The sequence below is a fragment of the Heliconius melpomene genome, chromosome 12 (genome assembly GCF_056956725.1).
Source record: "Heliconius melpomene rosina isolate 202511_hmr_F chromosome 12, ASM5695672v1, whole genome shotgun sequence".
Lineage (NCBI taxonomy): Eukaryota > Metazoa > Arthropoda > Insecta > Lepidoptera > Nymphalidae > Heliconius > Heliconius melpomene.
Window position 1 is genome coordinate 6,577,943 of NC_140400.1, and position 23,402 is coordinate 6,601,344.

The 23,402-nt window shown below is 34.6% G+C and overlaps 1 protein-coding gene across 6 annotated transcripts in view; it reads right to left on the reverse strand.

The window, feature by feature from the left end:
• Positions 1 to 50: 50 nt before the first annotated feature.
• cora (erythrocyte membrane protein band 4.1 like coracle) overlaps positions 51 to 23,402 on the reverse strand; it is a 72,652-nt gene continuing 49,300 nt past the window's right edge. Inside the window, exons 2-19 of one of the 6 annotated variants that reach the window (XM_085195008.1) lie at positions 22,228 to 22,381; positions 21,882 to 22,029; positions 21,657 to 21,773; positions 21,129 to 21,312; positions 20,382 to 20,534; positions 19,805 to 19,990; positions 19,539 to 19,711; positions 16,410 to 16,507; positions 13,645 to 13,719; positions 12,602 to 12,689; positions 12,419 to 12,480; positions 6,408 to 12,104; positions 6,007 to 6,225; positions 5,414 to 5,509; positions 3,010 to 3,096; positions 2,415 to 2,528; positions 1,959 to 2,069; positions 51 to 1,175 (exon numbers count right to left, since the gene is read on the reverse strand). In XM_085195008.1, coding sequence (XP_085051134.1) covers positions 1,104 to 1,175; positions 1,959 to 2,069; positions 2,415 to 2,528; positions 3,010 to 3,096; positions 5,414 to 5,509; positions 6,007 to 6,225; positions 6,408 to 12,104; positions 12,419 to 12,480; positions 12,602 to 12,689; positions 13,645 to 13,719; positions 16,410 to 16,507; positions 19,539 to 19,711; positions 19,805 to 19,990; positions 20,382 to 20,534; positions 21,129 to 21,312; positions 21,657 to 21,773; positions 21,882 to 22,029; positions 22,228 to 22,359 — 7,812 coding nt within the window. In that variant the 5' untranslated portion in view covers positions 22,360 to 22,381 and the 3' untranslated portion in view covers positions 51 to 1,103. Of the gene's footprint in view, positions 1,176 to 1,958; positions 2,070 to 2,414; positions 2,529 to 3,009; positions 3,097 to 5,413; positions 5,510 to 6,006; positions 6,226 to 6,407; positions 12,105 to 12,418; positions 12,481 to 12,601; positions 12,690 to 13,644; positions 13,720 to 16,409; positions 16,508 to 17,406; positions 17,479 to 19,538; positions 19,712 to 19,804; positions 19,991 to 20,381; positions 20,535 to 21,128; positions 21,313 to 21,656; positions 21,774 to 21,881; positions 22,030 to 22,227; positions 22,382 to 23,402 lie in introns of those variants that run through there. The other 5 variants (XM_085195010.1, XM_085195009.1, XM_085195011.1 and 2 more) reach the window with 5 other exon arrangements.

A 23,402-nucleotide genomic window follows, 5' to 3' on the forward strand; every position in this document is an offset into this window, starting at 1 on the left:
ATTATATATTTTTTTATTTTTAATTAAAATAAAAAACATGCGTTGTAATGTTATGCGTAATTAAAATATCGATTTTGGAAAAAAACAAAAATTAATATCATGTTTAATCTATATTTATATAAAATATCTTTTCGCCATTTTTTAAATTAAAATTTGTGTTTATTTTTAATTAAAAAAAGTTTGTTCAATCGAGTGAATATCAGTCGTATAATTGCAGATTTCCAACAGATACTTTATTCTAAATTAAGAACGGTGGTCTACCTCGTGACATTACGTTTAAAGCTAATACAAAAGAATGAAATTACCCTTTAAAAAGACAAACTTACAAATTTCCCGCTATGGCAACAATTACTCGTACTAAAAAGCCAAAAAAATCGCTTAGCCTTACGTTACTATTTATTTAAAGTCGGTTAAACTTTGAAAAATGCTTTACATACAATTCATTTTTACATACAATTTAAATTGTATACTTAAAAAAAGAATCGAGAGTGCGTTAATACACAACATCGATATATAAAAAAATCGATTAATATTTTATTAATCGATAATAATAATTAACTTAATTAATATTCGCAGTGAATGTAACTTACAACTATATATTGTTTCATATACACGTCTCGGAAACATCGAACGCCTATCCGACGATATATCGTACGACTTATCTTAAGGCATGTCGTATGATAAATGAAACAACGAATCGTAAAACATATCGTAGGTTGTATCCTGAGACATATCTCACGATATATACATATGAACCAATGTAACATAAGAAAATTATACAACATATCGTCTGACATACCCTGCGACATATCGTATGATATATCGTACGACACATCATGCAATACATAATGCGACCTAACGTTTGACATATTGTACGACAAATTGCATGACTTACCGTACATCATATGATAAAACGAATCATACGACACATCGTACGACTTGTCGTACGATATGTCATACACATTTTAAACCGCACTAAGCTCTCATACGTCAAATATATCGTACGATATATTGTATAGCAAAGCGGATTACACTGTCACGTAGAGAAGCCATTGAAGCGTTGCTATTTTATTAGCACGACGACAAGATGGCGGTCGATGGAGTTAGGGCTGCGTGCTTTGCTGTTGTATTTCTATTTTCTCCACTGTCATGTCCGGGTTCATCGCTGTTGCTTCCTGTAAAGTTATAATATTTTTTTATTGTTGGTGTCTAAATATGTTACATCAGTGTTTTTCGATACATTTTGAAAAGAGTCTTAGAGCTCTATATATAACCCATTTAGGCTATGGGTCTACCTGTATGGCTTTCTTCTAAAAGTTTTTTTAATGCCATATTTGCTTTTAAACGCTTATGCATTATTTAATTGATGCTCTGTATCTCATCAGAATATTAGGTTATTTACTACGCATTTTCCACTAACTCATTAAAATATTTTAAAAAAAAAAAAGATTAATATAGGGTCTTTCATCCATATAGTAAGTTGATCCATCCATCGAGATTTACAGCGATGTGTCGCTCCCACCTTAATGTTAGGCTGTCTGAATTTTTGCATTGTACAGAAACGGAGAAAATTTATCAGATCTGCACATTTACAGCTAACATCACCAGCCAACAATTCATAGCGGTCACTACTCCTTGACTGTACGCATGTGAAAAATGAGCAATTTAATATGTGGTGAATTTAAAATTATTTTTTTGTCATGTTTGTATACAATATTAGCTTCACGCTTTATCCCGCACATAGCAAGGTAAGAGGGAACCTGGGAATCTATTGTTAAGACACCCTGTTCCGATTAAGTCACTTCCCTTCTTCACTATCCGCCAAATTCTTGAGGCTTCGCCTCGTTACCAGAGCGAGGAAATAAAAATATTAAATTTCCTCGAGTGGAACTCACGACCGGTCGCGTTTTCAATCGGACACTTATGCCCCTGCGCCTGGCCTCAAGAACCACATGTACCTGTATGGCTTCGGCGAGCGCGCGGTCGTGGTCGATGGGGTCTCCGTCGGACTGTATGGTGATCTTCTGCTCTACGCGCGTCTCCACCACGCCGTTGCGCTCCGTCTTGTACTGCAATAAGTATAAAACAAACATTTGAATTATTTTATATATCCAAGATTTTGTTCTCTAATTTCTGCTCAGGTAAAGACTTGGACGGTTTCCAAGAAACACGAATTCTAATTTGTTTCTTAAAAACAAACAAATATCTCACTTCCTCGAGTGGGGGTGGAACCCACAACCAGTCGCGTTTACAGTAACACACTTGTGCCCTTGCGCCACGACTCGCCACGGTCTCTGATATTTAATATTTTCATTTCTTCGCTCTGGTAACAAGGCAAAGCGTGATGTTGAGTTTTGATACTCAATATGCAATGGCTCCAGGAATCAAAAAGAAACAAAAGAACAAACACTTACAGTAATAGTCTCAACAGTGCGCGTTTTAGAGCTGATAGTTTGTGAGGAGACCACTTCGCCTTCCACCGCCTCCGCTTCCACCGGCTGAGGGCTGGGTTGAGGGCCTGTGCTCATCTGTTTAAATTCAAAAATAAAAAATCTTATTGAAATTTTTATTGAAATAGATTTTTGCAAGCACATTTGAATCGCCTAATAGACATATCGCCACTACCACCGGCTCGGAAATCAGTTCTGTTAAGAAACAATTCAACAGTTGAATTCTAAGAATTAAATAAGATTACAATTTTATCTTTTAATATGATAACTGTAAACGCGACGCGACGCGGCCGACTGACTGTAAAAGCGACGGTTGTGAGTTGAACCCCCTCTCGAAATCCCTTCTTGAAACTCGGGGAAATGATTTATTTTCATTTTCTTGGCAACAAGAAACCTTTTTTTTTCAATCCGAAATCCGCCACTGACCACGTTTCGAAAGTTGGGCGGTGCGTGGAGAAAGGAGTGTTTAACTATAGGTTCTCTCTGCCTATAAATAGACAAAACAGGAAAATATAAATAATTTCCCAAGTAAAACAACATAAACGTAAGTAATTCTCACCCTAGCCGCAGCACCATGCACCATACTCCCAAAGGGCGCGTTGCCCATCACCGACGTGCTCGTCGTGGTGCGGTACGTACCCGGCTCCTGTGCATATATTTATATAAAAATTACAAATATTATTTTTTTTACTTAGTAGGTATGTATGTGTATATCAGTTAATAATAACTGTAAAAGATTTCATCTTAAAATGAAACTGAATGACATGAACAATGAATCCAACATTTTACAATAGAATTTGTTCAAGTAATCATATAATTTTCTGTGTAGTTACCGGTCTTGACAGACGGACAACCAAGTGACTGATAAGGGTTCATTTTATTTTAGAATACGCATCCCTAAAAAGAAGAATAAATCTCTGTCTAACTTGACATAAAAACGAAGTAGTTAGTTTTTTTTTAATAAAACGCTATCCTGTGTGGGATTATATTAATAACCATAATATTAATGTTTAGCTAATCCGATAGGAACTTTCAGTTTATTTCACATTGTAATTGTAATATGTAACAAATCCGTTACAAAATATTATTTATATAAACATTCCTTGAATTATTACTGCGATATTTTATAACAATCTATTTGGAATTAAATAATTAATAAACACTGATAGCGGCCATAGTAATGGTACTACACTACATTTTTACGGTGTAATATATTTGTCAATTAATTGAAACAAATATAAATTAAAATTATAAGAATATTAATGTAACTTAAACCGTATTTGATACATCTGAGTGTAGAATGTAAATGTAAGTAAAATATTCTATATATAGTTGAGATTACATACATTTCTAATAATAGTACAATGTACATGAAATAAGCTTACTATAAAATTAATTTTAATTAAAAATAATTGTTTTAAACAATACTAAAAAAATTGGAAATAAAATCACTTGACCTGGAAAATATACCAATAAAATAAGAAAATATTAAATATGACATTAATATAAAATATATTTATTTTATTAACACAAATTCATTAAACAAAAAATTTAATAAGACTAATAAAAGATGTTCATAATATGTTTTCATACATTTTATGAATGCCTTTCTGAAATATTCATGAATATTTTACTTTGCTCTAACAAACAACATGCAAATACTAACTCATGCTGAAACTTAGGTTTATACCTACCTACACGTCTAGTCTGTCTTTGTCTGTTTATTATTCATTTCTATATGGGTATGTACTAAACGTGCATAATTTATATACATACTTCCTTTTAATCAACCCCATTATATTTAAATGAATATTTTTTGACTTAAATGATTACCTAAATTTATGAATTTAATGATTCACTCCCACCGTTCCCCATCTCCCCTTCAATCAAAATTACTGCCTATTATATAGTGGAAAGAAACGATTCAATTACAAAATACATTCTATGGAAACTTACATTATAATAAAATTAAAAATATTCTACTAAAATATTTCACGGATCAAACCGAGAATGAACGCGTAATTTGATTCAATGTCTTTATTTCAGCGGAGAGTGGAGAACGGAGTGACTCGTACGGAAAGACAACGCACATAGAAACTATGTCCCTACTCCGTAAAATACGATAAATATATGATGACAAAATCACGGGCACAAGTGAAATTTGAGTGTGCGGCGAAGTTCATTCAATTGTAACAAATCACAATGCGTATATTATATTATGCACAAATTCTAACATGCTATGAAAAACATTTACACACTGTCTAAGACCATTCCTATATCATTATTTATATTTTACCTTTTAAATGATGGAGAATTCGTGACTTATATTAAAAATTAAAAAAGCGCAAGTTGGACTCGCACATCGAGTGTTCCGTACCAATTTCAGAATTGTAGGTCAACGGGAAGAACAACTTATAAAGTTGACAAACCTAAGTTCGCTATAAATATAAGTTTGTAATGATTTTTTCTATGAAATGCCTATAAATTTCCACTTTTCGGAATTTTTTTCTTTATTTGTATTGTAAGTTCTCATTTCGTGCCCATTTTTTTTATTGTGGGTCCACGGTAAGTACCCTACAGGTTTTGATTTTGAGGCGAACTTCACACAAAATGCAGCAGAAACGATGCATAAACTCTCGTATCTTATGATTGCGTTGACTTAGAAGCTTATTTTTTTTTATGTGATTCAAGGAATTATAGCCCTGAATATTTAATATTAATTTCAGCTTGATATCTCTACGCTATCTCGAGATAAATGGTCTGGACAGTCGGACCACAAAGTGATCCTATAAGTTTCCATTTGTACCTTTTGAGGTATACCTACGGGAGCCTAAAAATCCTAATATATCTTGGAAAATTTACTTATTTCCAAATAAAAATAAAATTAAATTTTTAACGTACTTTGTAAAACAATATTTTCTGACAATAAATCGATTTACAAACTATTTAAAATCCATACTTACAGTGACATAATAGTGTCCCTCCGTACCCTCCTCGAAGTCGATGGGAGTGCCTGAGTCTCCGCTACTGAGAGAGCTCTCTGACCCGCGTCTAGTAAGCTATTGTCATGAGATGGTATGAAATGTTCCGATTAAGTGCCATTTCGAATCCGGGTTAGGGTGCCAATGGTCCATTATGGTCGTGACAGTATCCAGATTATCACAAATGGTTCGAGGTTCACACCATGCAATTATCATCCATTATGTCGGATTGGGAAGAGAAAAAAAAACAAATTAGAACATAATCCGTCATGCAAAATATGGTGGCTTTTTCACATTACATACAAATATACAAATATGTCCAATTATTTGAGTTCTTGAATTTTGAATAATCAATGTAAAATATTGAACATCTTAAAACTAGATGTGTTATCGCAACGCCGTTTCAAAGCTCTGAGTAGCTCGTAACAAAGCGCATTCGCGAAAAAGCTGCCATACAGAAGCAAAAAATCAAACAAGAAAAAACATCATGAAAGTTTAGAAAACAAAATTTCGGAAATCAAATCAAACCATGCCATGGGATGATTTCTAATAAAAGTTTATATATAAGAATGTACCTTATCGCCCGTAGTAACTGTAGTTTTGACCTCTTGTGTCAACACTCTCTGTTCCTGTCTGGTCGCCGACGAAGTCAGTGTGTGGGCTACGGTTTTTTCCTCCATTTGCTGCGTTTTTGCCTTTGTGTCCAAATCATGATGGGTGGTCGCAGTTCTGGTGGTCACCGCGCGCGCGGTCACGTACGGACTTTTGCCTTCCATCGGCTCTAAGCTTTCCGCCTAATGTGAGGGTTAGACTAACATGCATTACGAATGTCACTATATACATGGAAACATCTAGGTTACTAGTGAAGCTTTCAAGCTCAAATAAAAAAAATGTAAAAAAACAACAAAGTTAAAATAAAAAAACAACATGTAAGGATGAACTGTTACTGGAATCTTACGTATAGAATGAAACGAACCTTATTCGTATGGGTTGAGAAGGTGACTTCACCAGTACCGAGGTTTTCGACTTCCTGTTCCACGTTGTGGGTGACTCCCTCATCGTTCTTGGTAAGCAGTTGCTTGGTGGTTGTCTTGACGACCACTGGTGGAGTGGGAGTTTTCTTGGATCGCTGCGAAATTGGAATTTTGGAGGATAGGGGGCTGGAGGACGAAACATAACCCTGATGTCTAATATGCTCGCTTGTGGTATACTCTGTGAAGGTCTTCGGTTCATCTCCTCTAGCAGGGCTCTCGTCTTTGCCGAATGTTGAGAACTTATGAGTGTTTACGGTTTGGATGTCAATGTTTGCAGGTAAATCATGAGTTTCTTTTTCGATTGTATAATTTCCGCTTTTGTCTTCAAAGTGGGATGGATCGATCTGTGAGTAGTGCAGTATAAGCTGGCCGGTTACAGGGTCCCGTACGGCTGTACTTGGGTCAATATCACCGGTGTCAGGGTCAATGTCACCATATTCAGTCTTTATCCTGCCAGTGACAGGGTCTATCTTTCCGGATAATGTCATAGTTTGTGTAACGGTTGTACGAGCACCTTTAAGTCTTGGATCGTCAGGATCGACGTCAATCGTTTCGCCTGTGACAGGGTCGATGATTTGATACACATATACGGTTTTAGTCGTTATTATCCTACCTGTCGTTTCATCAATTGTACATTCTTTAGGATCCAGTTCTTTGACGCGTCCTTTCTCATCTTTTTGTGTAATAACATAAATTTTTATAATAATAAGCTTTCCTGTACGTGGGTCGATTTTGCCTACCTTAGTATAAATTTCCCCACTACCAGGAGCAACCTGAGAAGCAGAATAAAGAGGTTCGTTGTTTTCATCAAATTCGCCAGTCGCTGTATAAATCTGGCCATTACTGGGGTCGATTTTAATAAGTGATTTTTCTATGTCGGCTGATCTAGTGATGATACCAGTCTTAGGATCCATTCGACCATAAATTGTAATAATGTATCCCGTATTTGGATCGATTTGACCTGCCGTATATAAAATTTCTCCAGTTTTAGGATCCTTTGGTCCCGCGATCCAAATTTGATTAGTTTTGGGATCTACTTTAACGTTTTTAGGATCATTTGCAACAATTTGCTTTCCAGAAATTGGATCCACTTTTGTTTGAATAATTCTTAAGCACATCAACCTTCCAATATCTTTATCAGGTTTACCAGATTTTGGATTTACTTGTCCACTTCGCAATAAGAACTGACCAGTGATTGGATCCACCTTAAGATCCTTGCTCTCAAATCGGCCAGTCTTAGGATCGTTATAGGTAACAGTTCCTTTAACAAGATCAATTTGTCCATACTTAGTGTCAATCTTATTGTTATCAGGGTTAATTTGTCCGGTGCTGCTTTCTATAATCGAATTCTTGGCCTCAATGATACCCTTCTTAGGGTCGATCTTGCCTGCAAACGTTGTTACTTCGACAACTGGATCAATATGACTTCCAACAACGAGTACTTGTCCTAATTTGGGATCTACTTTTCCAGTTTTAGGATCTACAACGCCAAGAACAGTAATTTGACCATTATTTTCATCAATTTGAATGGATTTCGCATCTTGAGCGCCATATGCGTCAGTTACAAATATAACTCCATTTGAAGGATCAATTACACCGTATTTAGTTGAAATATTTCCGCTGTCTGCATCCACTTTTCCTTTTGTGTGTTCAACAATACCATCCTCAATATGTACCTTACCTGTCCTAGCATCTACTGGACCAGTTATCGTTGTTATTTCAACAACTGGATCGTCTTGTTTAGCAATACTCACAATCATACCCATATTGGAATCAATTTTTCCAGTTTTAGGATCAATACCTCCAGAATTTATAAATATCTGCCCAGTTTCATTAAGAATTAATCCATCTTTAGTTTGTCTTTGCCCAGCAGAGTCTGTTAATGCAATATTTCCTTTCTTAGAATCTATAACGCCGTATTTAGTTTCAACAAGACCGTTAGGATCAAGTACGCCAGTTAAATGTTCGACTTCTGCATTATGGAAGTCAGGTTTTTTAGTTTTAGGATCTAGTCTAGTAAATATAACCATAATTTTCACCATCTTCTTTCTGGGTGGTTCAGGTGGTGCCTTTGTTGGTTTAGTAGGAACCATAGGACTAACTGAAGTTACTGGCGATGCTCTTTGAAGTTGGCTTACAATGGGTGAAGATGTGCGTACTGGTGATTGTAATGGAGTTTGAACGGGCGTAGTAGCAGGAGTTTTGATAGGAGATGGAGTAAGCCTAGATGGTGGTGCGCTGGACCTTTGAGACACTGGCGCTACTTTAGATAATACATTCTGCTTATCAACTATTACTAATTGTTGAGCAAATGAAGGATCAACTTTGCCTGTCTTAGGATCAATAACTGAGGATGTTACTATAATATTTCTGGTCTTAGGATCAAGTTCAGCTTGTTTTAATTCTTGCTTGCCAGAAACAGGATCTTTATATAGTATTTGGCCAGATTTAGGATCGATAATGCCAAAGTCGGTATGTATTTTTCCATCTTCAACGCTAACGTATCCATTGGCAGCGTCAACCGTGCCAGCGCCAGCGTCCACACTCTTAGTTTTGGGATCAAATTTACTTGTTATAATAACAAGACGAACTTCTCCTCTTGATGCTGGTTTTGTGTATTGCACAACAGGCTTATTAACAATGCTATATTGCTGTGCAAGAATAGGATCAACTTTTCCTGTTTTAGGATCAACAACGTTACTTGTAACCAACATATGACCAGTCGATGGATCAATGACAGATTTTTTTACTTCTTTTTTACCAGTCTTAGGATCAGTAATTACTATTTCACCTGTTGCTGGATCAACTGTACCAAATTCTGTACGGATCTTTCCATCTTGTCCTACAGTTCCACTTACAGTCTCTACAGTACCTAAACTTGGATCAATTTTCTTCGATCTTGGATCATATTTAGTCGTAATAATAACCAGATGAATTTCTCTTTCGACAGGTTTAGCATCTTTATCAACGACACTAATTTGTTGAGCTAGCGATGAATCTAGTTTACCAGTTTTAGGGTCAATAACACCACTTGTTAAAATGAGATGACCGGTCTTGGGATCGGCTACAGCATTTCTTACCTCTAGATTACCCGTAACTGGGTCAGTTTTCTCGAGTTTTCCTGTTTTAGGGTCTAATATACCAAAGTTGGAATGTATTCTTCCATCAGTCGCAACAATAGCACGAGACGTCTCAATATGTCCATTAGGGCTGTCCAATCGCTTATATTTTGGATCATATTTGCTCGTAATAACAACAAGTTGTACTTCTTTGCCCGGAATCGAAGCAAATGTATCTTTAGGTTTGTTGACTACTGTGTATTGTTGTCCTAGCGTTGGGTCAACAATATTACTAGTAGGATCGATAACACCAGATGTTAGTAGCATATTTCCTGTCTTAGAATCTACAGTTGCTTTCTTTATTTCTTTTTTACCAGTTACTGGATCCGTCACAGTTATTTGACCAGATGCCGGATCGATAATGCCTAATTCAGTGTGTACCTTGTCATCGTCATCAAGTGTTCCAGAAATTGTATTAACATGTGCATTTGATAGGTCAAGTTTCTTATTTTTAAGATCATATTTAGATGTTACAATGACCAAATTAACGTATCTTTCAGGAATACCTTTAGGAGCATCTTTGTCTACAACTGCCAATTGCTGTGCGAGAGAAGAGTCACTCTTACCGGTTTTTGGATCAATAACACCTGAAGTAAGTAGGAAACTACCAGTTTTAGGATCAATTGCGGCTTGTTTCGAATCTCTTTTGCCTGTTTTGGCATCAGTATAATAAATTTTTCCAGTATTAGGCTCCATTACACCAAAGTTACAGTGAACTTTACTATCTTTATCACTTATTATACCTTGTGATATTTCTACAAATCCATTGGGATTATCTAATTTTTTATTCTTAGTATCGTATTTTCCAGTGATGGCAATAACTTGAACTTCTTTTCCTGACAGTGTCGCAAATGTCGACGTAGGTTTATCAACGATACTGTACTGCTGACCAAGTGATGTATCTAAATGTCCTGTCCTAGGATCAATAACACCCGACAGTAAAAGAATATTTCCAGTTTTTGTATCAACTGTCGCATGTTTTATTTCCTGTTTACCTGTCTTAGCATCTGTTATTTGTATATCACCTGTTCTTGGATCAATAACGCCATATTCAGTATAAATTTTACCATCTGTTCCACTGAGTACTCCTTTAATTGAATCAACATGAACAAAGCATGGATCTAGTTTTTTATTCTTCAAATCATATTTACTTGTAACCACAACTAATCTTACTTCTCTATTTGCTTTTGTAGCATCTTTCTCCACAATGCTAAATTGTTGTCCTAATGAAGAATCAATCTTCCCTGATTTAGGATCAGCAACTCCTGTTGTAACAAGGAGATTACCTGTTTTTATATCTACGTAAGCTTGTTTAGGATCTTGCTTGCCTGTCTTAGGATCGATGTAGTCAATCTTTCCATTGCGTGGATCTATTAGCCCATAATTCGAGTGAACAGTTCCATCTGGCGCAACAATGGCTCTTGATACTTCCACATGTCCATGTGATGCGTCTAACTTTTTATGCTTACCATCATATTTACCAGTGATTACAACTAAGTCAACTTCTCTGCCAGTCTTAGCGCCTACTTTGTCATTTAATTTTTCGACAAAGCAATATTGTTGCGCTAATGTTGGATCTAATTTACCTGTTTTTGGGTCAATAACACCAGAAGTAAAAAGTATATGACCAGATTTTGAATCAACATGACCATTTTTAACTTCTTCTTTTCCAGTCGCGGGGTCAGTGTAATTTATTTGCCCAGACTTCGTATTGATAAGTTCTTTTTCAGTTTGAATCTTACCAGTAGCTTTGTTTAATGTTCCCTTGGTAACAAGAATTGTTCCATTGGCATCATCAAGTTTCTTTGCCTTAGGGTTGTATCTACCAGTAATTATCACTATTTGGATTTCATTGTCAGTTTTCACTGGACTCGGTGCAATGACTACCGGAGCTTCATGATGTGCTCTTTCAGCGTCTAACAAAGCTAGAGTTGGGTCAATTAGCTCTGACCTAGGAGCCTTGGCCTGTTCCTTCAAAGCTGCTGATTGCACATAATCAATGCCAGGTGTCTTAAGTTTGCTTAAATCTTCAGGTGTCTTTCTCTTTTCAGCACTTTCAGCGACCTTTTTATCTTCTCCAGGAGCATAATTAAATGCGAGACCTGCTTTTCTAGTTCCAGGGCTCTGATTGTCATCCAAACCTCTTTGTTTTTCATCATAAATTGGTTCTTTTTCATAACTAAATGCACCTTGGATAAACGGTTTCCGCGTTGGGCTCCTTTCAGTGTCAGTATATTCATATGGTTTGGTGAAACTTGGTTTTTCTCCACCTTTAGCGGGACTTTTATCGACAGAGCTGTCCAGATTAGAGCTATCATTAGACGTGTCGAGTAAAGCAATCTTAGCTTTAGGATCTTTGAGTTTCTTATCTTTGTCCTTTGGTGATTTCTCTTTTGAAGATTTTTCAGATTTATCTTTTGGAGATTTTTCAGATTTATCTTTCGATTTGGGAGATTTCTCTTTATGAGATTTGTCATCTTTGGGAGATTTTTCTTTTTTGCCGAACAGCGTGAAGCCTCCCTGATCAGGAAATGGGGATTTGGAAGAAAAAAAAGTAAAATAAGAAACAGCACATAAAAATAAATAAAAAAACGCTACATTATTCAATTAAATCGGTGTACGCACTAAGACAGCAGTTTTTCAATCGACACATACATTGAGTGCGAACTGAATAATATACATAATGCATGCCTCTAAGACGAATATATTTACAAAGATGTACATGACACAAACTACTGTTGAATTGTAATTAAGAAAATTGCGTTCTCCTGTCTACCATTCATAAATGTATTAACAAATTAAAAAATGTTTTGCATATACAATTAATATTTTACCTTAGACTTTTTGGGTGTTTCTACATTGTTCGTTATTCCAGGGTCACTGGTCGTGTCTGTACCTGTAAAATATAACAATTTACTTACTACTAAGTATATCATGTATGACCAGATCAATGAAGTATATAATCTATTTATTTATATTATTAATACAAAAACTCTAAAGGAGAAACAAAAACTAACCATTCTCAGCTGGTTTTCGTTCCGCTAGCTTCTCCTCCTTCTTGTCAGGAGCGGTCGGCATCACTTTCACTGCACCTGGTGGCGGCTTCTATAATTATAATAAACATTTATATAATATACTTACACTACTATACAATTTTCCATATACATATTTACACATATATTTTAAGACGCGCAAAATTTAATCTAAAAAGAAACTGTGAAGCGTAATTATTATGATTATATAAACGACATGCCATTTGCCAGAAAAGAAAATAAGCAAAGACAAATATGAATGTTATGTGAATTCACATAAAAACAAGTAAAGTGCGAGTACAAGCAAAAAACTGTGCGGTACACGAACACTACTTTTTTAAAGTATAAAGAAAATTTTACTACTTTTATAATATAAATATTTTGTGTTTGCAAAAAATTCTTCGGAAAATTATTACAAAAGCTTAGCTTTCTTATCTTTTTTTAGCTTCACTCTGTTCGGAGAATGAAGAGAGGAGTTAAGACACTTCACTCCCATAAAAACACTTTCATTCCCCAATTCTGCCGAAATCTGAAGGCATTGCTTGTTGAGTGGCTGAACTCAATGCCGCATTCACTCTACTTTCATCATATTTTACACAATTCATAAATCCCTTGTAATGTGCTCTACTGAATAAATTAATTTAGAAAAATTGTATGAAACTATTTTATTCAGATTAACCGAAAGCTACTGTACGCACCACTTATAGTCTGATGAAAATGAATTATCAAATTGCATCTACACCTTCGTGGAACATTGGAAAAATCACTATGGTTGCAGGTTCGATTCCCACTCAAGATGATATAACTATATATTTAAAGTCATTGCATATGTGCATACATATGCAATGTCTGAGTAGTATATGAAAACCAAGATATCCCTGCTACACCTATACTAGAGATGCATGAAACCAAAACACAAAATTAACCACAATTAACCTATATAAAATAGTTTCATTCAACATCTACCACTAGAACATACAACTACAACAACTACATGAAACAATAAAATGTCAATGATAACGAAGCACCTTGTTATCAGCGTAGTACTCGCCCTCGAGCGAGGAGGCGGACGAGGCGGACGCGCCTCCGGAGCGACGGCGGAGCTGCGTTACCGTTACGTTACGTTACGTGTGTTAGTGATACACTAGCATGGGAGGACACTAGCGTTTTTTTTTATTTTATAGAAATTTACTTGAATAACTTAAATGAAATAATTTTAATAATTAATGTTATGACATTAAATAATAAAATAACTTTTTCGCGAGATGTAAGCTACAAACCATTAAATAGTCATTGAATAAAATTATATAATTATAAGTTTGAATCAACACATCAATGGATGGATGATTAAAATTAATAACTCATAATTAATTTGAAAAATTAAAAATAACTTGAATAATCAAATAATACAATAATAATATGGAAATTTAATTTTCTCACTAACGACAATAATTTAAAGACAATAGTCTCTATTTCAATAACAACAATAATATATAAAACGCTAGTGTTTCCCTCGAAGACATGTTAACAATGAATCAGATGAGTCCCATTACCGTGCAAACACTATGAGACGATGTTGGTATTTGATATGAATTTATAATTTTTATTATGTTATTATCAGACGTCGTACATTGCAGGACGTATTGTAAGTACAGTTTAAGTAAACGCGGTAGGTGCGAGTTCATATCCATCCAGATATGAAGATTGGTAATAAAATTTGCTATAATAATGACGAAAAAGTGATTTAATCATTTTTTTTAGCTCCACCTGTATTCCGCATGTAGCAGTGTAGGCAGAGGTAATTTAGGAGTCTAGTGTTAAGACACTCCGTTCACATAAAAATACCACCGTTCCCTATTTTCCGCCCAATCCTGGATTCCTCCATGATCCTCCAGGAAAAGCTTTATAATAATGATTATTTACTTCTTGCAAAAAGGAACCAATTTATATTTTACTTTGACTTAATTCATTATTCATGCAAGTGACATCACTTCTCACTTCATTCATCGTTAACAAAACCACAACGTGTATAGAATTAAACAATACGTAATATAAACTATGATTTTTTTAAATAAACAGTACAAAAACACAAGAAAATTATTTTTTTTTTATATTATTAACTTTATAACACAAAAGCCACCAAAATGCTTGTCGAACTTTTCGCGAAAAGTGACTTACCACTATTCTCTCCTATATTTATTTATCAAATCACTAAGACACATTTCGTCTGCAATGCACGTCGCCATAGAAACATCTGTTATATATTTGTTTATGTTTACAAAAAGCGTCTCATGCAAACTTAAATGTACTGAGGAATTCGAATATTCCGAGACCCAAGTATTGGTGCGGTGTACAGATTTCATAATATTTATGTTCGCGTAAATCATCGCGTCAGTGTTGTACATTTTCGCAGATTTTCTTGGAGGTTACCTAATACTATTTTTAAGCTTAAGCTTTGCTTAAATAATTATTATAATTAATTTAGAATACGATGCTTGAGAATAAGAAACGATTTTTTTAATAAGTAATCGTTTCTACATATAAGTACTTATGTATGCTTTTCATTAAAAAATGTTAATATAAATAAAGTTTAACTTTGTCTATGAAAAGAATGAAGAGTTTTAGATCACATATATTTAAACATTAATTATGTTTGTCCGTCCGTCACTATGTTCTTGCAAACGTATGAAAGTGGAATTGAAATCACTTATATTTTAAACATACTCGTACATTTTTTTCTAAGCCAAAAGTACAGCGTACCAACAAATAACTACGGCCCGATCACGACTACGCAATAATCGTAAATAAATATTTCAACACAAGTACCTATGTTCCTTTGAATGTTTTATAATCAGAACACTGACTTACGGTTTTAAAGACAAATATAGATACAAAAGCAAAGGTATAAATTAAAAAAAAAACACAATCCGATCTATTTGTAGGTTGTACTTAATCGAATAAAATTTTATCTAAGGAAGATTAATTTTAATAATTTTAAGTAATTTTTCACTAGTTTTTCTTTGCATTTTCTATTTCAATACAACATTTGTTACAGTATATTTTATAAAGAAACTTACATTACGTACATCATGAAAACTGCAGCCGCATTTCGTATAATTTCTCTCGAATAACCAATCAAATTCAAGTAAAGGCACGTGAAAAAACAAATTATTAAAAAAAACTTTTATTTTCGTGGAAACCAGATGCTTTCCCGATAGCAATAAAAATATCGAATTAATCGGTTAAAAGAAAATGTTATATTATCCTTGTTTCCAATCACTAGTGTTACTCACGCACTAGATAAATAAACATACCGAAATTCTGATTAAAATGTGATTTAAACAGGAATTGACTTTGATAATAGTTTGAATAGTAAATAAGCAACGCGTTGTTTGAAATGGGAGGAGAACGGAGTATCTCAACACTGAGTCCTCTCTGCCTAACCCGCTATACGGGAAAAACTGTGAAGTAGCATTTTTAATTTTAAAATATACTGAAACGTTTTATAAATATGGAAACACTACTAAATTTAAAAGAATTTTAAACAGAATTTCAATATGCCACCAATAGGTATAATATTCATAATGACTTTTTAGAATTATTTTACATCGCTTTTGTTTAAACTTCCCACACAAAACAAATTTAGATATGAAAACAACTAATTACGATAAAGTAAACTATCATCTAATTAAAAGATAATGGGAATATAATTAGATTAATATGTTATTACTACTATGGTATATGGTAATATGAGATATTACTTATTTACCATAAATGGTAAAATAGGTCGTACCTTGTCCTTTATGGTGGGTCTAGGAGCTGGTTGGGGCGGCATCGTGTGTCGTTTAGCAGCCTCCGGCATTGATTCATCTTTATCGCCTGATGCTAAGGCTGTTGAATATGAAATAAACTTTAAATATTTAAAATAAATTATAAAAATAAATGTGTAATAATTACGAGCATATATAATGTATGTGCGCATCGAAGTAATTCTTTAGCAGAGTATTTTAAGACAGACAGACAGAATACAATTTCTTTTTTTATCATATTACAACACATTTATAAAAAAAATCTAAATTTTTACATAAAAATATACAATTTAAGCAACATTTTTTACCTCTATGTATACCCAAAAACAACATAAATGAGCTTCAGCAAGCACGTCGGCACACAACACAACACTAACTGTACTGAAATAGTTCTAAAATTAACTTCTGATACAAAATCTGTATGTAGAGTCGACTCTTGAAAAGAATTACGTATGTAATATGTACCTACATGAATAAGAGAACAAAATTGTAACAGAATATCTTTTAGGAATTCAGAATATATTACTCGCATAGCTATTTACTCATAGCTGGGTAAGTTGATGTAACACAGTGTTAAAACACTCCGTTCCCTACTTTCCGCCGAATTTTCGCATTTAGACTTTGTCTATCAGAGCGGAGAAATGAAAAGAATACTTCTCTCGAGTGGAAATCAAACCCACAACCACTCTAGGAAATAAAATATTAAATATATTCATTTCCTCGCTCTAGTAGTAACGAAGTCCGAAGTCCTCTAGTAAAGAAGCAAACAACGGCGTTGAATGCCTAAAGAACTTGGAGTAAAGTGGAAACGGAAGTGTCTTAATGGCAAGGGCATACCTATGCCAAAAAAAATCTAATTTCTTCTAAAACACTGTTTCTTAAAGAGTGGTAAGACTAGAACAGAGACAAACTTAACAGGTCATATATTTTACTTTTAGATTTATATACAAACATATAAAAAAAATAAACAAAAACACTCACTCGACGTACAAGTCGGGTTCCAACAATCATTAAATACCATTTCACTAGCACACTTATAACACACTTTCAAAAAACATCGATTTTCCTTATCAATTAATAAGAAATATTAGTTAAAAAGTTATTTCAACTCTCTCAAAACCAAAACACTATTAACCAACTAGATTACAAAAAATTACCAAAACTTTTATTTTATAATAAATCATCGAAAAAATAAAGATTTCTTTTAAAATTGACCGCAACTAAGGAGAGTTGGCTCTAAACTGAATAATAGGTTGTAGTGTATATATTTACATAGTAGCAAGTAGCCACATTACGTGAGCAAATAGAGTATTAATAAAGTCTACCTCATTTTGGTTGTGATTGGATGGTGTTATGTAGAATGTGTTAATTTATTTTACCTACATATATTCCAATAGTCAAAAAGAAATTAAGTATCCAGACACTCTGTTCTCCGTTTCTTCTTACCAAATGAAAATACTAGTTGTGAACAAACCACTTTAAAAAGTGACTATCAAAACCACTATCATAGAACGTAACGAATTCTATATTTTGAAGATATTTATTAAAAATAGAATATCATGGAAGTCTTTTTCGTTCAACGTCATCTTAAGTCCATATTCGAGCAAAAATCTTCCTAAAAATTACTCTATGACAAACGAAATGAGTCATACCTACATACATACATACTATTCGACTACTCAATTAGATATTTTTTACCACACATCTAGTTATTGGACTACAGAGTGCCGCCTTCGTCACCATTCTACTATTATCATAATCAATCACAATTACTGTTGTAGGTCACTAGAATATTTATATTAAAAATGTTTGATTTTTTTCTTTCTTTCTGTTTAAACAGATAGCAAAATACAAAAAAGCTTTTAAAATATGATAAATAACAATGGCACGATATAAAAAAAAATATAGTCAAATTGATAACGTCCTTTTTGTACTGAAATCGATTAAAAATACAAATATATTATACTCGAAAATACTTCAAAAACAATGAAGAAAATTATTTAACATACATATTAACATACAATTTTTATGTGTTAACACATTTTCACCGCATCACCTCTAATTATACATTGTATTTTTGTCTAAATGCATCGACAGTGTCGTCTGTATGACAGTATCGTGACTGTGAGTCAAATGTCTCGGATCGCAAGGTCAGAGTCAGTGAGAATCAAAGATATCATCGCGAATAATAGAAAGGAGGTCAAATATGTTATAATACACAGCAATGGCACAGTTGGAATTACTATATTAAAACTAGATTTTAGGTTCAAATTTTGCATTAAAATATTCATAAGTAATTTTAATAATATCTCAGAAAAGATGGAGAATAGGGTATATTCATAAAAGACCGTCCTAACGTCATGAGACAGTATTTACATGCATACAGCGATAATACGAGTAACGTGTTCGATTCTTACTCGCGGAAGTGAACTATTTTCATCTTTCCGCTGTGGTCGACAAAGTGCGGCGTAGAGTTCCGCCGCGGAATCAAAAATAAAGTTTTTTCACTATAAGTCAGGTAACGCTAGCAAATTGAAAGAAACAATCACTAGTTGCTTCTAAGAAAGATGATTCATACGAGTATGTAATTTGTTAGTGTACAATATTATTTTTTTATGAAACGTGCAATTAGATGGTGTTATGTAATAATGTAACGTAAAATATTCTTCAATTAAAAAAAAATATAAAAATTGTTTTTTTTTTCTTAAAAATTTTAATGTTAGAAACCTTTTTTAAGAATGACGCATTGGGAATACCAGTTTTGAATCTTTAACAGGCAGAGATTCTTTCAGCTAGTTGCTTTTGCCTATTTGTTTTTGTAATTACTTCATTGTTACATATTATGTCCTAGGACATCGGCGGCACACCATTTCACTGTACATAAACGCGAGTGGTAGGTTGTATTTCCACTCACGCAAATAAATTATTATCATTTTCTCGCTCTAGTAAAAGACACAAAACGCAGCGTTTAGTTCTGCCACTCAAAACCCAATGCTTTGAAAATTGGTAAACGTTCTTAACATTACTTCCTGTATATCCACTCCAAAATATAATCAATACCTATAATACAAAATACGTATAATACATACAGCTGCATGCGAGATAGCACTCACCGTCCGCGCTCCTGGAGGACAGGCGGCGCGAGGACAACGTGCGCGCGAAGTGAGGGGGCGCGCGGCGGGGGGGTGCAGCGCGCGACTCGTAGTGCGTGCGCCCACTGTAGTGGAAGCGCGAGCCCAGCCGCGGGAACAACGCCGTCTTGGGCGCCGGCTCGGGGGACATTAGTCTGTCATAACACAATACATTATTATAACATTTTTTATTTACGTTATTTTTACACAAGTTAAATCATTTTTTTTTATCATGATTATTTACTCACCTAAAGAACGTATGATGTTCAACGCATGTCTTCCATAGTTTCTTAGCGGCGCGATGGTTCGCCAGTTTGAATCCAACAGTCGACTCGAACTGCTCGAACTCCCCCGGACGTAATTTCACGTAGAAATTGTGTCGTTTGTAACTTATTTTTAAGATTTTGGGCCACGCGAATCGATTAATCCGAAGTCTAGAATAAAAAAAATAATTTTAGATAAATAAAGATAATATTTTTTATAACCTAGAGGCCAGTTGAGGCGCAGGGGCGTAAAGTGCGACTGTAAAATCGACTGGTTGTGGGTTCGATCCCCACTCGAGGAATGAAATATTTATTTACATTTATATTTCTTCGCTCTGGTGACGTGGCAAAGCGCACCGCTTTGCCACGTACAATTAATTCTGCCACTCAACACCTAATCTCTACAGAATTCGGCGGAAAGAGGGGAGTGGAAGTATCTTAAAAAGTATTGAAAATATTAAATATTTCATTTACATTTGGTGGGAATCGAACCTACAACCTGTTGCGTTTACAGTCAAACCCTTGTGCACTTTTAACATAATTTCTACAAAAAGTTACTCACTTCTCTCTATGCACGAGGAGACCGGAAGAACAGACACCTAGCGTTATATCAACATTTTCCGAATCCTTAGCGGGATGGAGGTCGACACCATACATGGCCAATTTCTTCGCATTCTCCAAATAGTTTAATTCCGCTTCCGCTGGTGTGAAACCTCTGAAAATATAATAATTGAATTTAATAATCATACAAAGCTATACAATGTTTCTTATAAAACTTTACCCCACACCCCCAGTACCCCTCTTAAAATCCCAATAAAATTATAACTTAACTTAACTTAACTTAACGTTCTTTCAACGTAATGTAGACTACATTACGTTGAAATTTAAACGTATTGGTGTATGGAAAAAAAAATGTAATTAAATATATATTAGAACTTTAGTATTTTTCTGATATTAAATATCACGTTTATAATATACGTATATAATAATCATTAAAATATTTTTTTTTGTAAATAAAAAATTGAGAAATTTCAACGCATTAAAATTATGAAACTACAGAATCTAATTAAAAATAGCAGTAACGAAATGTCTCTAAAAATTCCTCTAAATATACAAAATGTACTCCACTCCTTTCTATACTGCCAAATTCTTATTCAAAATATTCTCTTCTACAAAATAAATGTACTTTTGCAAGTACTTTAGAATTATCTAAAGGACATATCATTACTACCGGCTCAGAAGGCAGTTCTGCTGAGAAGAGTCGGCAACAAACTCGACAGTTTCTCTTTCCCATACTAAAAAGTCTTACCTATGCGTCTTGTGCAATTCTAGAACCTTCTCTTCCAAGTCGGGGGTACAAGACGATGGAGGAACCAGCTTGAGTTGCTTGCAGAGACCAGCACCGACTTCCGTGTCTTCATAATCTCCTAACTCCGATTGAAGAAGGTAGCTAGCTAGTAAGGCGTGTGTCACAGCTGAACATGGGAGACGGCCTGGGAAACAAAATATTACCTACAGCATAGGGAAACTTTCGAGATATTACACGTGTTGAATGTAGGATCTTACCTTATTACAAGCGCGAGGAAATGAAAACAATTAATTTCCCCGAGTGGGAATCGAACTCACAAGCACCGCCACACAGTTTACTTTGGCCTCGAAAAAAGTTTGTTTTGCTATAATAGCATTATAAAATAATTAAAATTGTACATGGTTTAAATTGTAAACAAATTGATATTTTAAGAAACATTCAATTGCAAACTTCTGGCTATAAAAATAGGTTTGATCATCACATCAGCGTTGTTAACATAATCTACTTCTACATCTATACAAAACCTACCTTCTAGAAGATCCTTCCTGATGGCCAATACTAGTTGGTACCGTGTGAGTTCCTCTTGCAACTGCGCTGGTTCCGGAGGATAGAACTTCACTGCGAATCGGACTTCCCACGGCTCGTCTGGTGAAAAGTTATGTTCATAATATTATAAATTAAAGAAATTATAATTAAAAGGAATAAACAATTAATTAATATGAAAATATAAATTAAAATACAAGAATCACTCACGTTTTATCATCTTAGACACGCGCTTGTCCAGATCAATCCACACGCGGGGATCCCCCCGCTCCTCGTACAGCAGACCGAAGTAGTCCTTCTCAACTAAGTTGAGGCTCTCGCACACTTTGTTGAGCAACTCGTGACCGCGGATTTTCCTCTGTAATATGATTAATAAATAGAATCATTATCTTTCAAAAGTAAAGCCTATAACAAAATGAAATAATTAAAAAATATAATATACGTATTGGTAAGTATTCTTCATATTTAATAATATTTATGAATATGCCAGAAATATCAGAAAAGCCTATTAAAGCATATTTTGTTTATATAAAATATCTATTGTAATGCTACTTACATCAGCCTCTAACTCCATGGTGGACCCATCGAGCAGTTCCACTTTGATCTTGGCGAGGTTGGTGCGGCGTTTCGGTGACTCCTTGGCCTTCGCCTTCGCCTCCTTGCCATCCTTGGCCACACCCTCCGGCATCTTGCCGCTCTACTCTCAACACCTAAGGATGAAAATAAAGAAATTGAGTTGTAAAATACTAATTATAAAATTATAATATATCTGAACATTTTCAAAGGCGCGGCGTTAAGTTCCTCTCGACATACAATGCCAATTAACACCAAATTATTAAAGAATATTAGACAAAATTTTACTAAAATAGAATATTTAATTTATAAAAACAAAACACTATTAAAATATATTACCAATTACACGATAAATAAATCACATCCACAACCCGCCTACAAGACCTAACTGCCAACTAACGGGACGCTAAACGCGTTAAACCAGCTTAGCTATGGATAATGACTGTGGGATAGCAAAAATTACTTTTGATTCAATCATCGCTATTAAGGTCGCCGTCTGGTTGTAAACGCGACGGCTATGGGTTCGATTCCAGGTTCGATACAAGTTATTTTTATTTCGACGCTTTAGTAAGAAGACAATTGAGTTCTGCTACTGAATGCTCATGGTCAGAGTCACCAATTGGACAGAACGATAAGAACAGAGTGTCTTAGCTCTGCGTTCCTTCTGCCAACCAGGCTATACAAAAACGTATTATAACATAATGTTAAGTAAAACCGCACATGCATTCTACCGCAAGAAAGTAACGTAGAATACAAAAAAACCACCAGAACACATACGAGTACACCGAACAATGGAAGCACATCCGTAATGTATGTAAAATCTCAGTGCACCTAGCTGCAGTGCACCGCGGCGTGGGAATGTTGCAACTTTGACACACTTTAATATGGAGGCTAATTGTAATGATAAATTAATACCGTCGTGGTTCAAATGGGAAATCTATGGTTAAACACACGGTGGTTATTGGTTCAATTCTTATTTGTGGTAAATACAAATATTGAGAGAGAGTTATGTATGAATACACGAACACATTCCAAGTGTCCGAGTTAACTCTGACCGCATGTAGAGTGAATTACATCGAGGCTAATAACAAGATGTAATAGTGTAGCTTCCAGTAGTTTCTGAGAATGTCGCGTCCAACCAAACCAAATCTGCAGCTA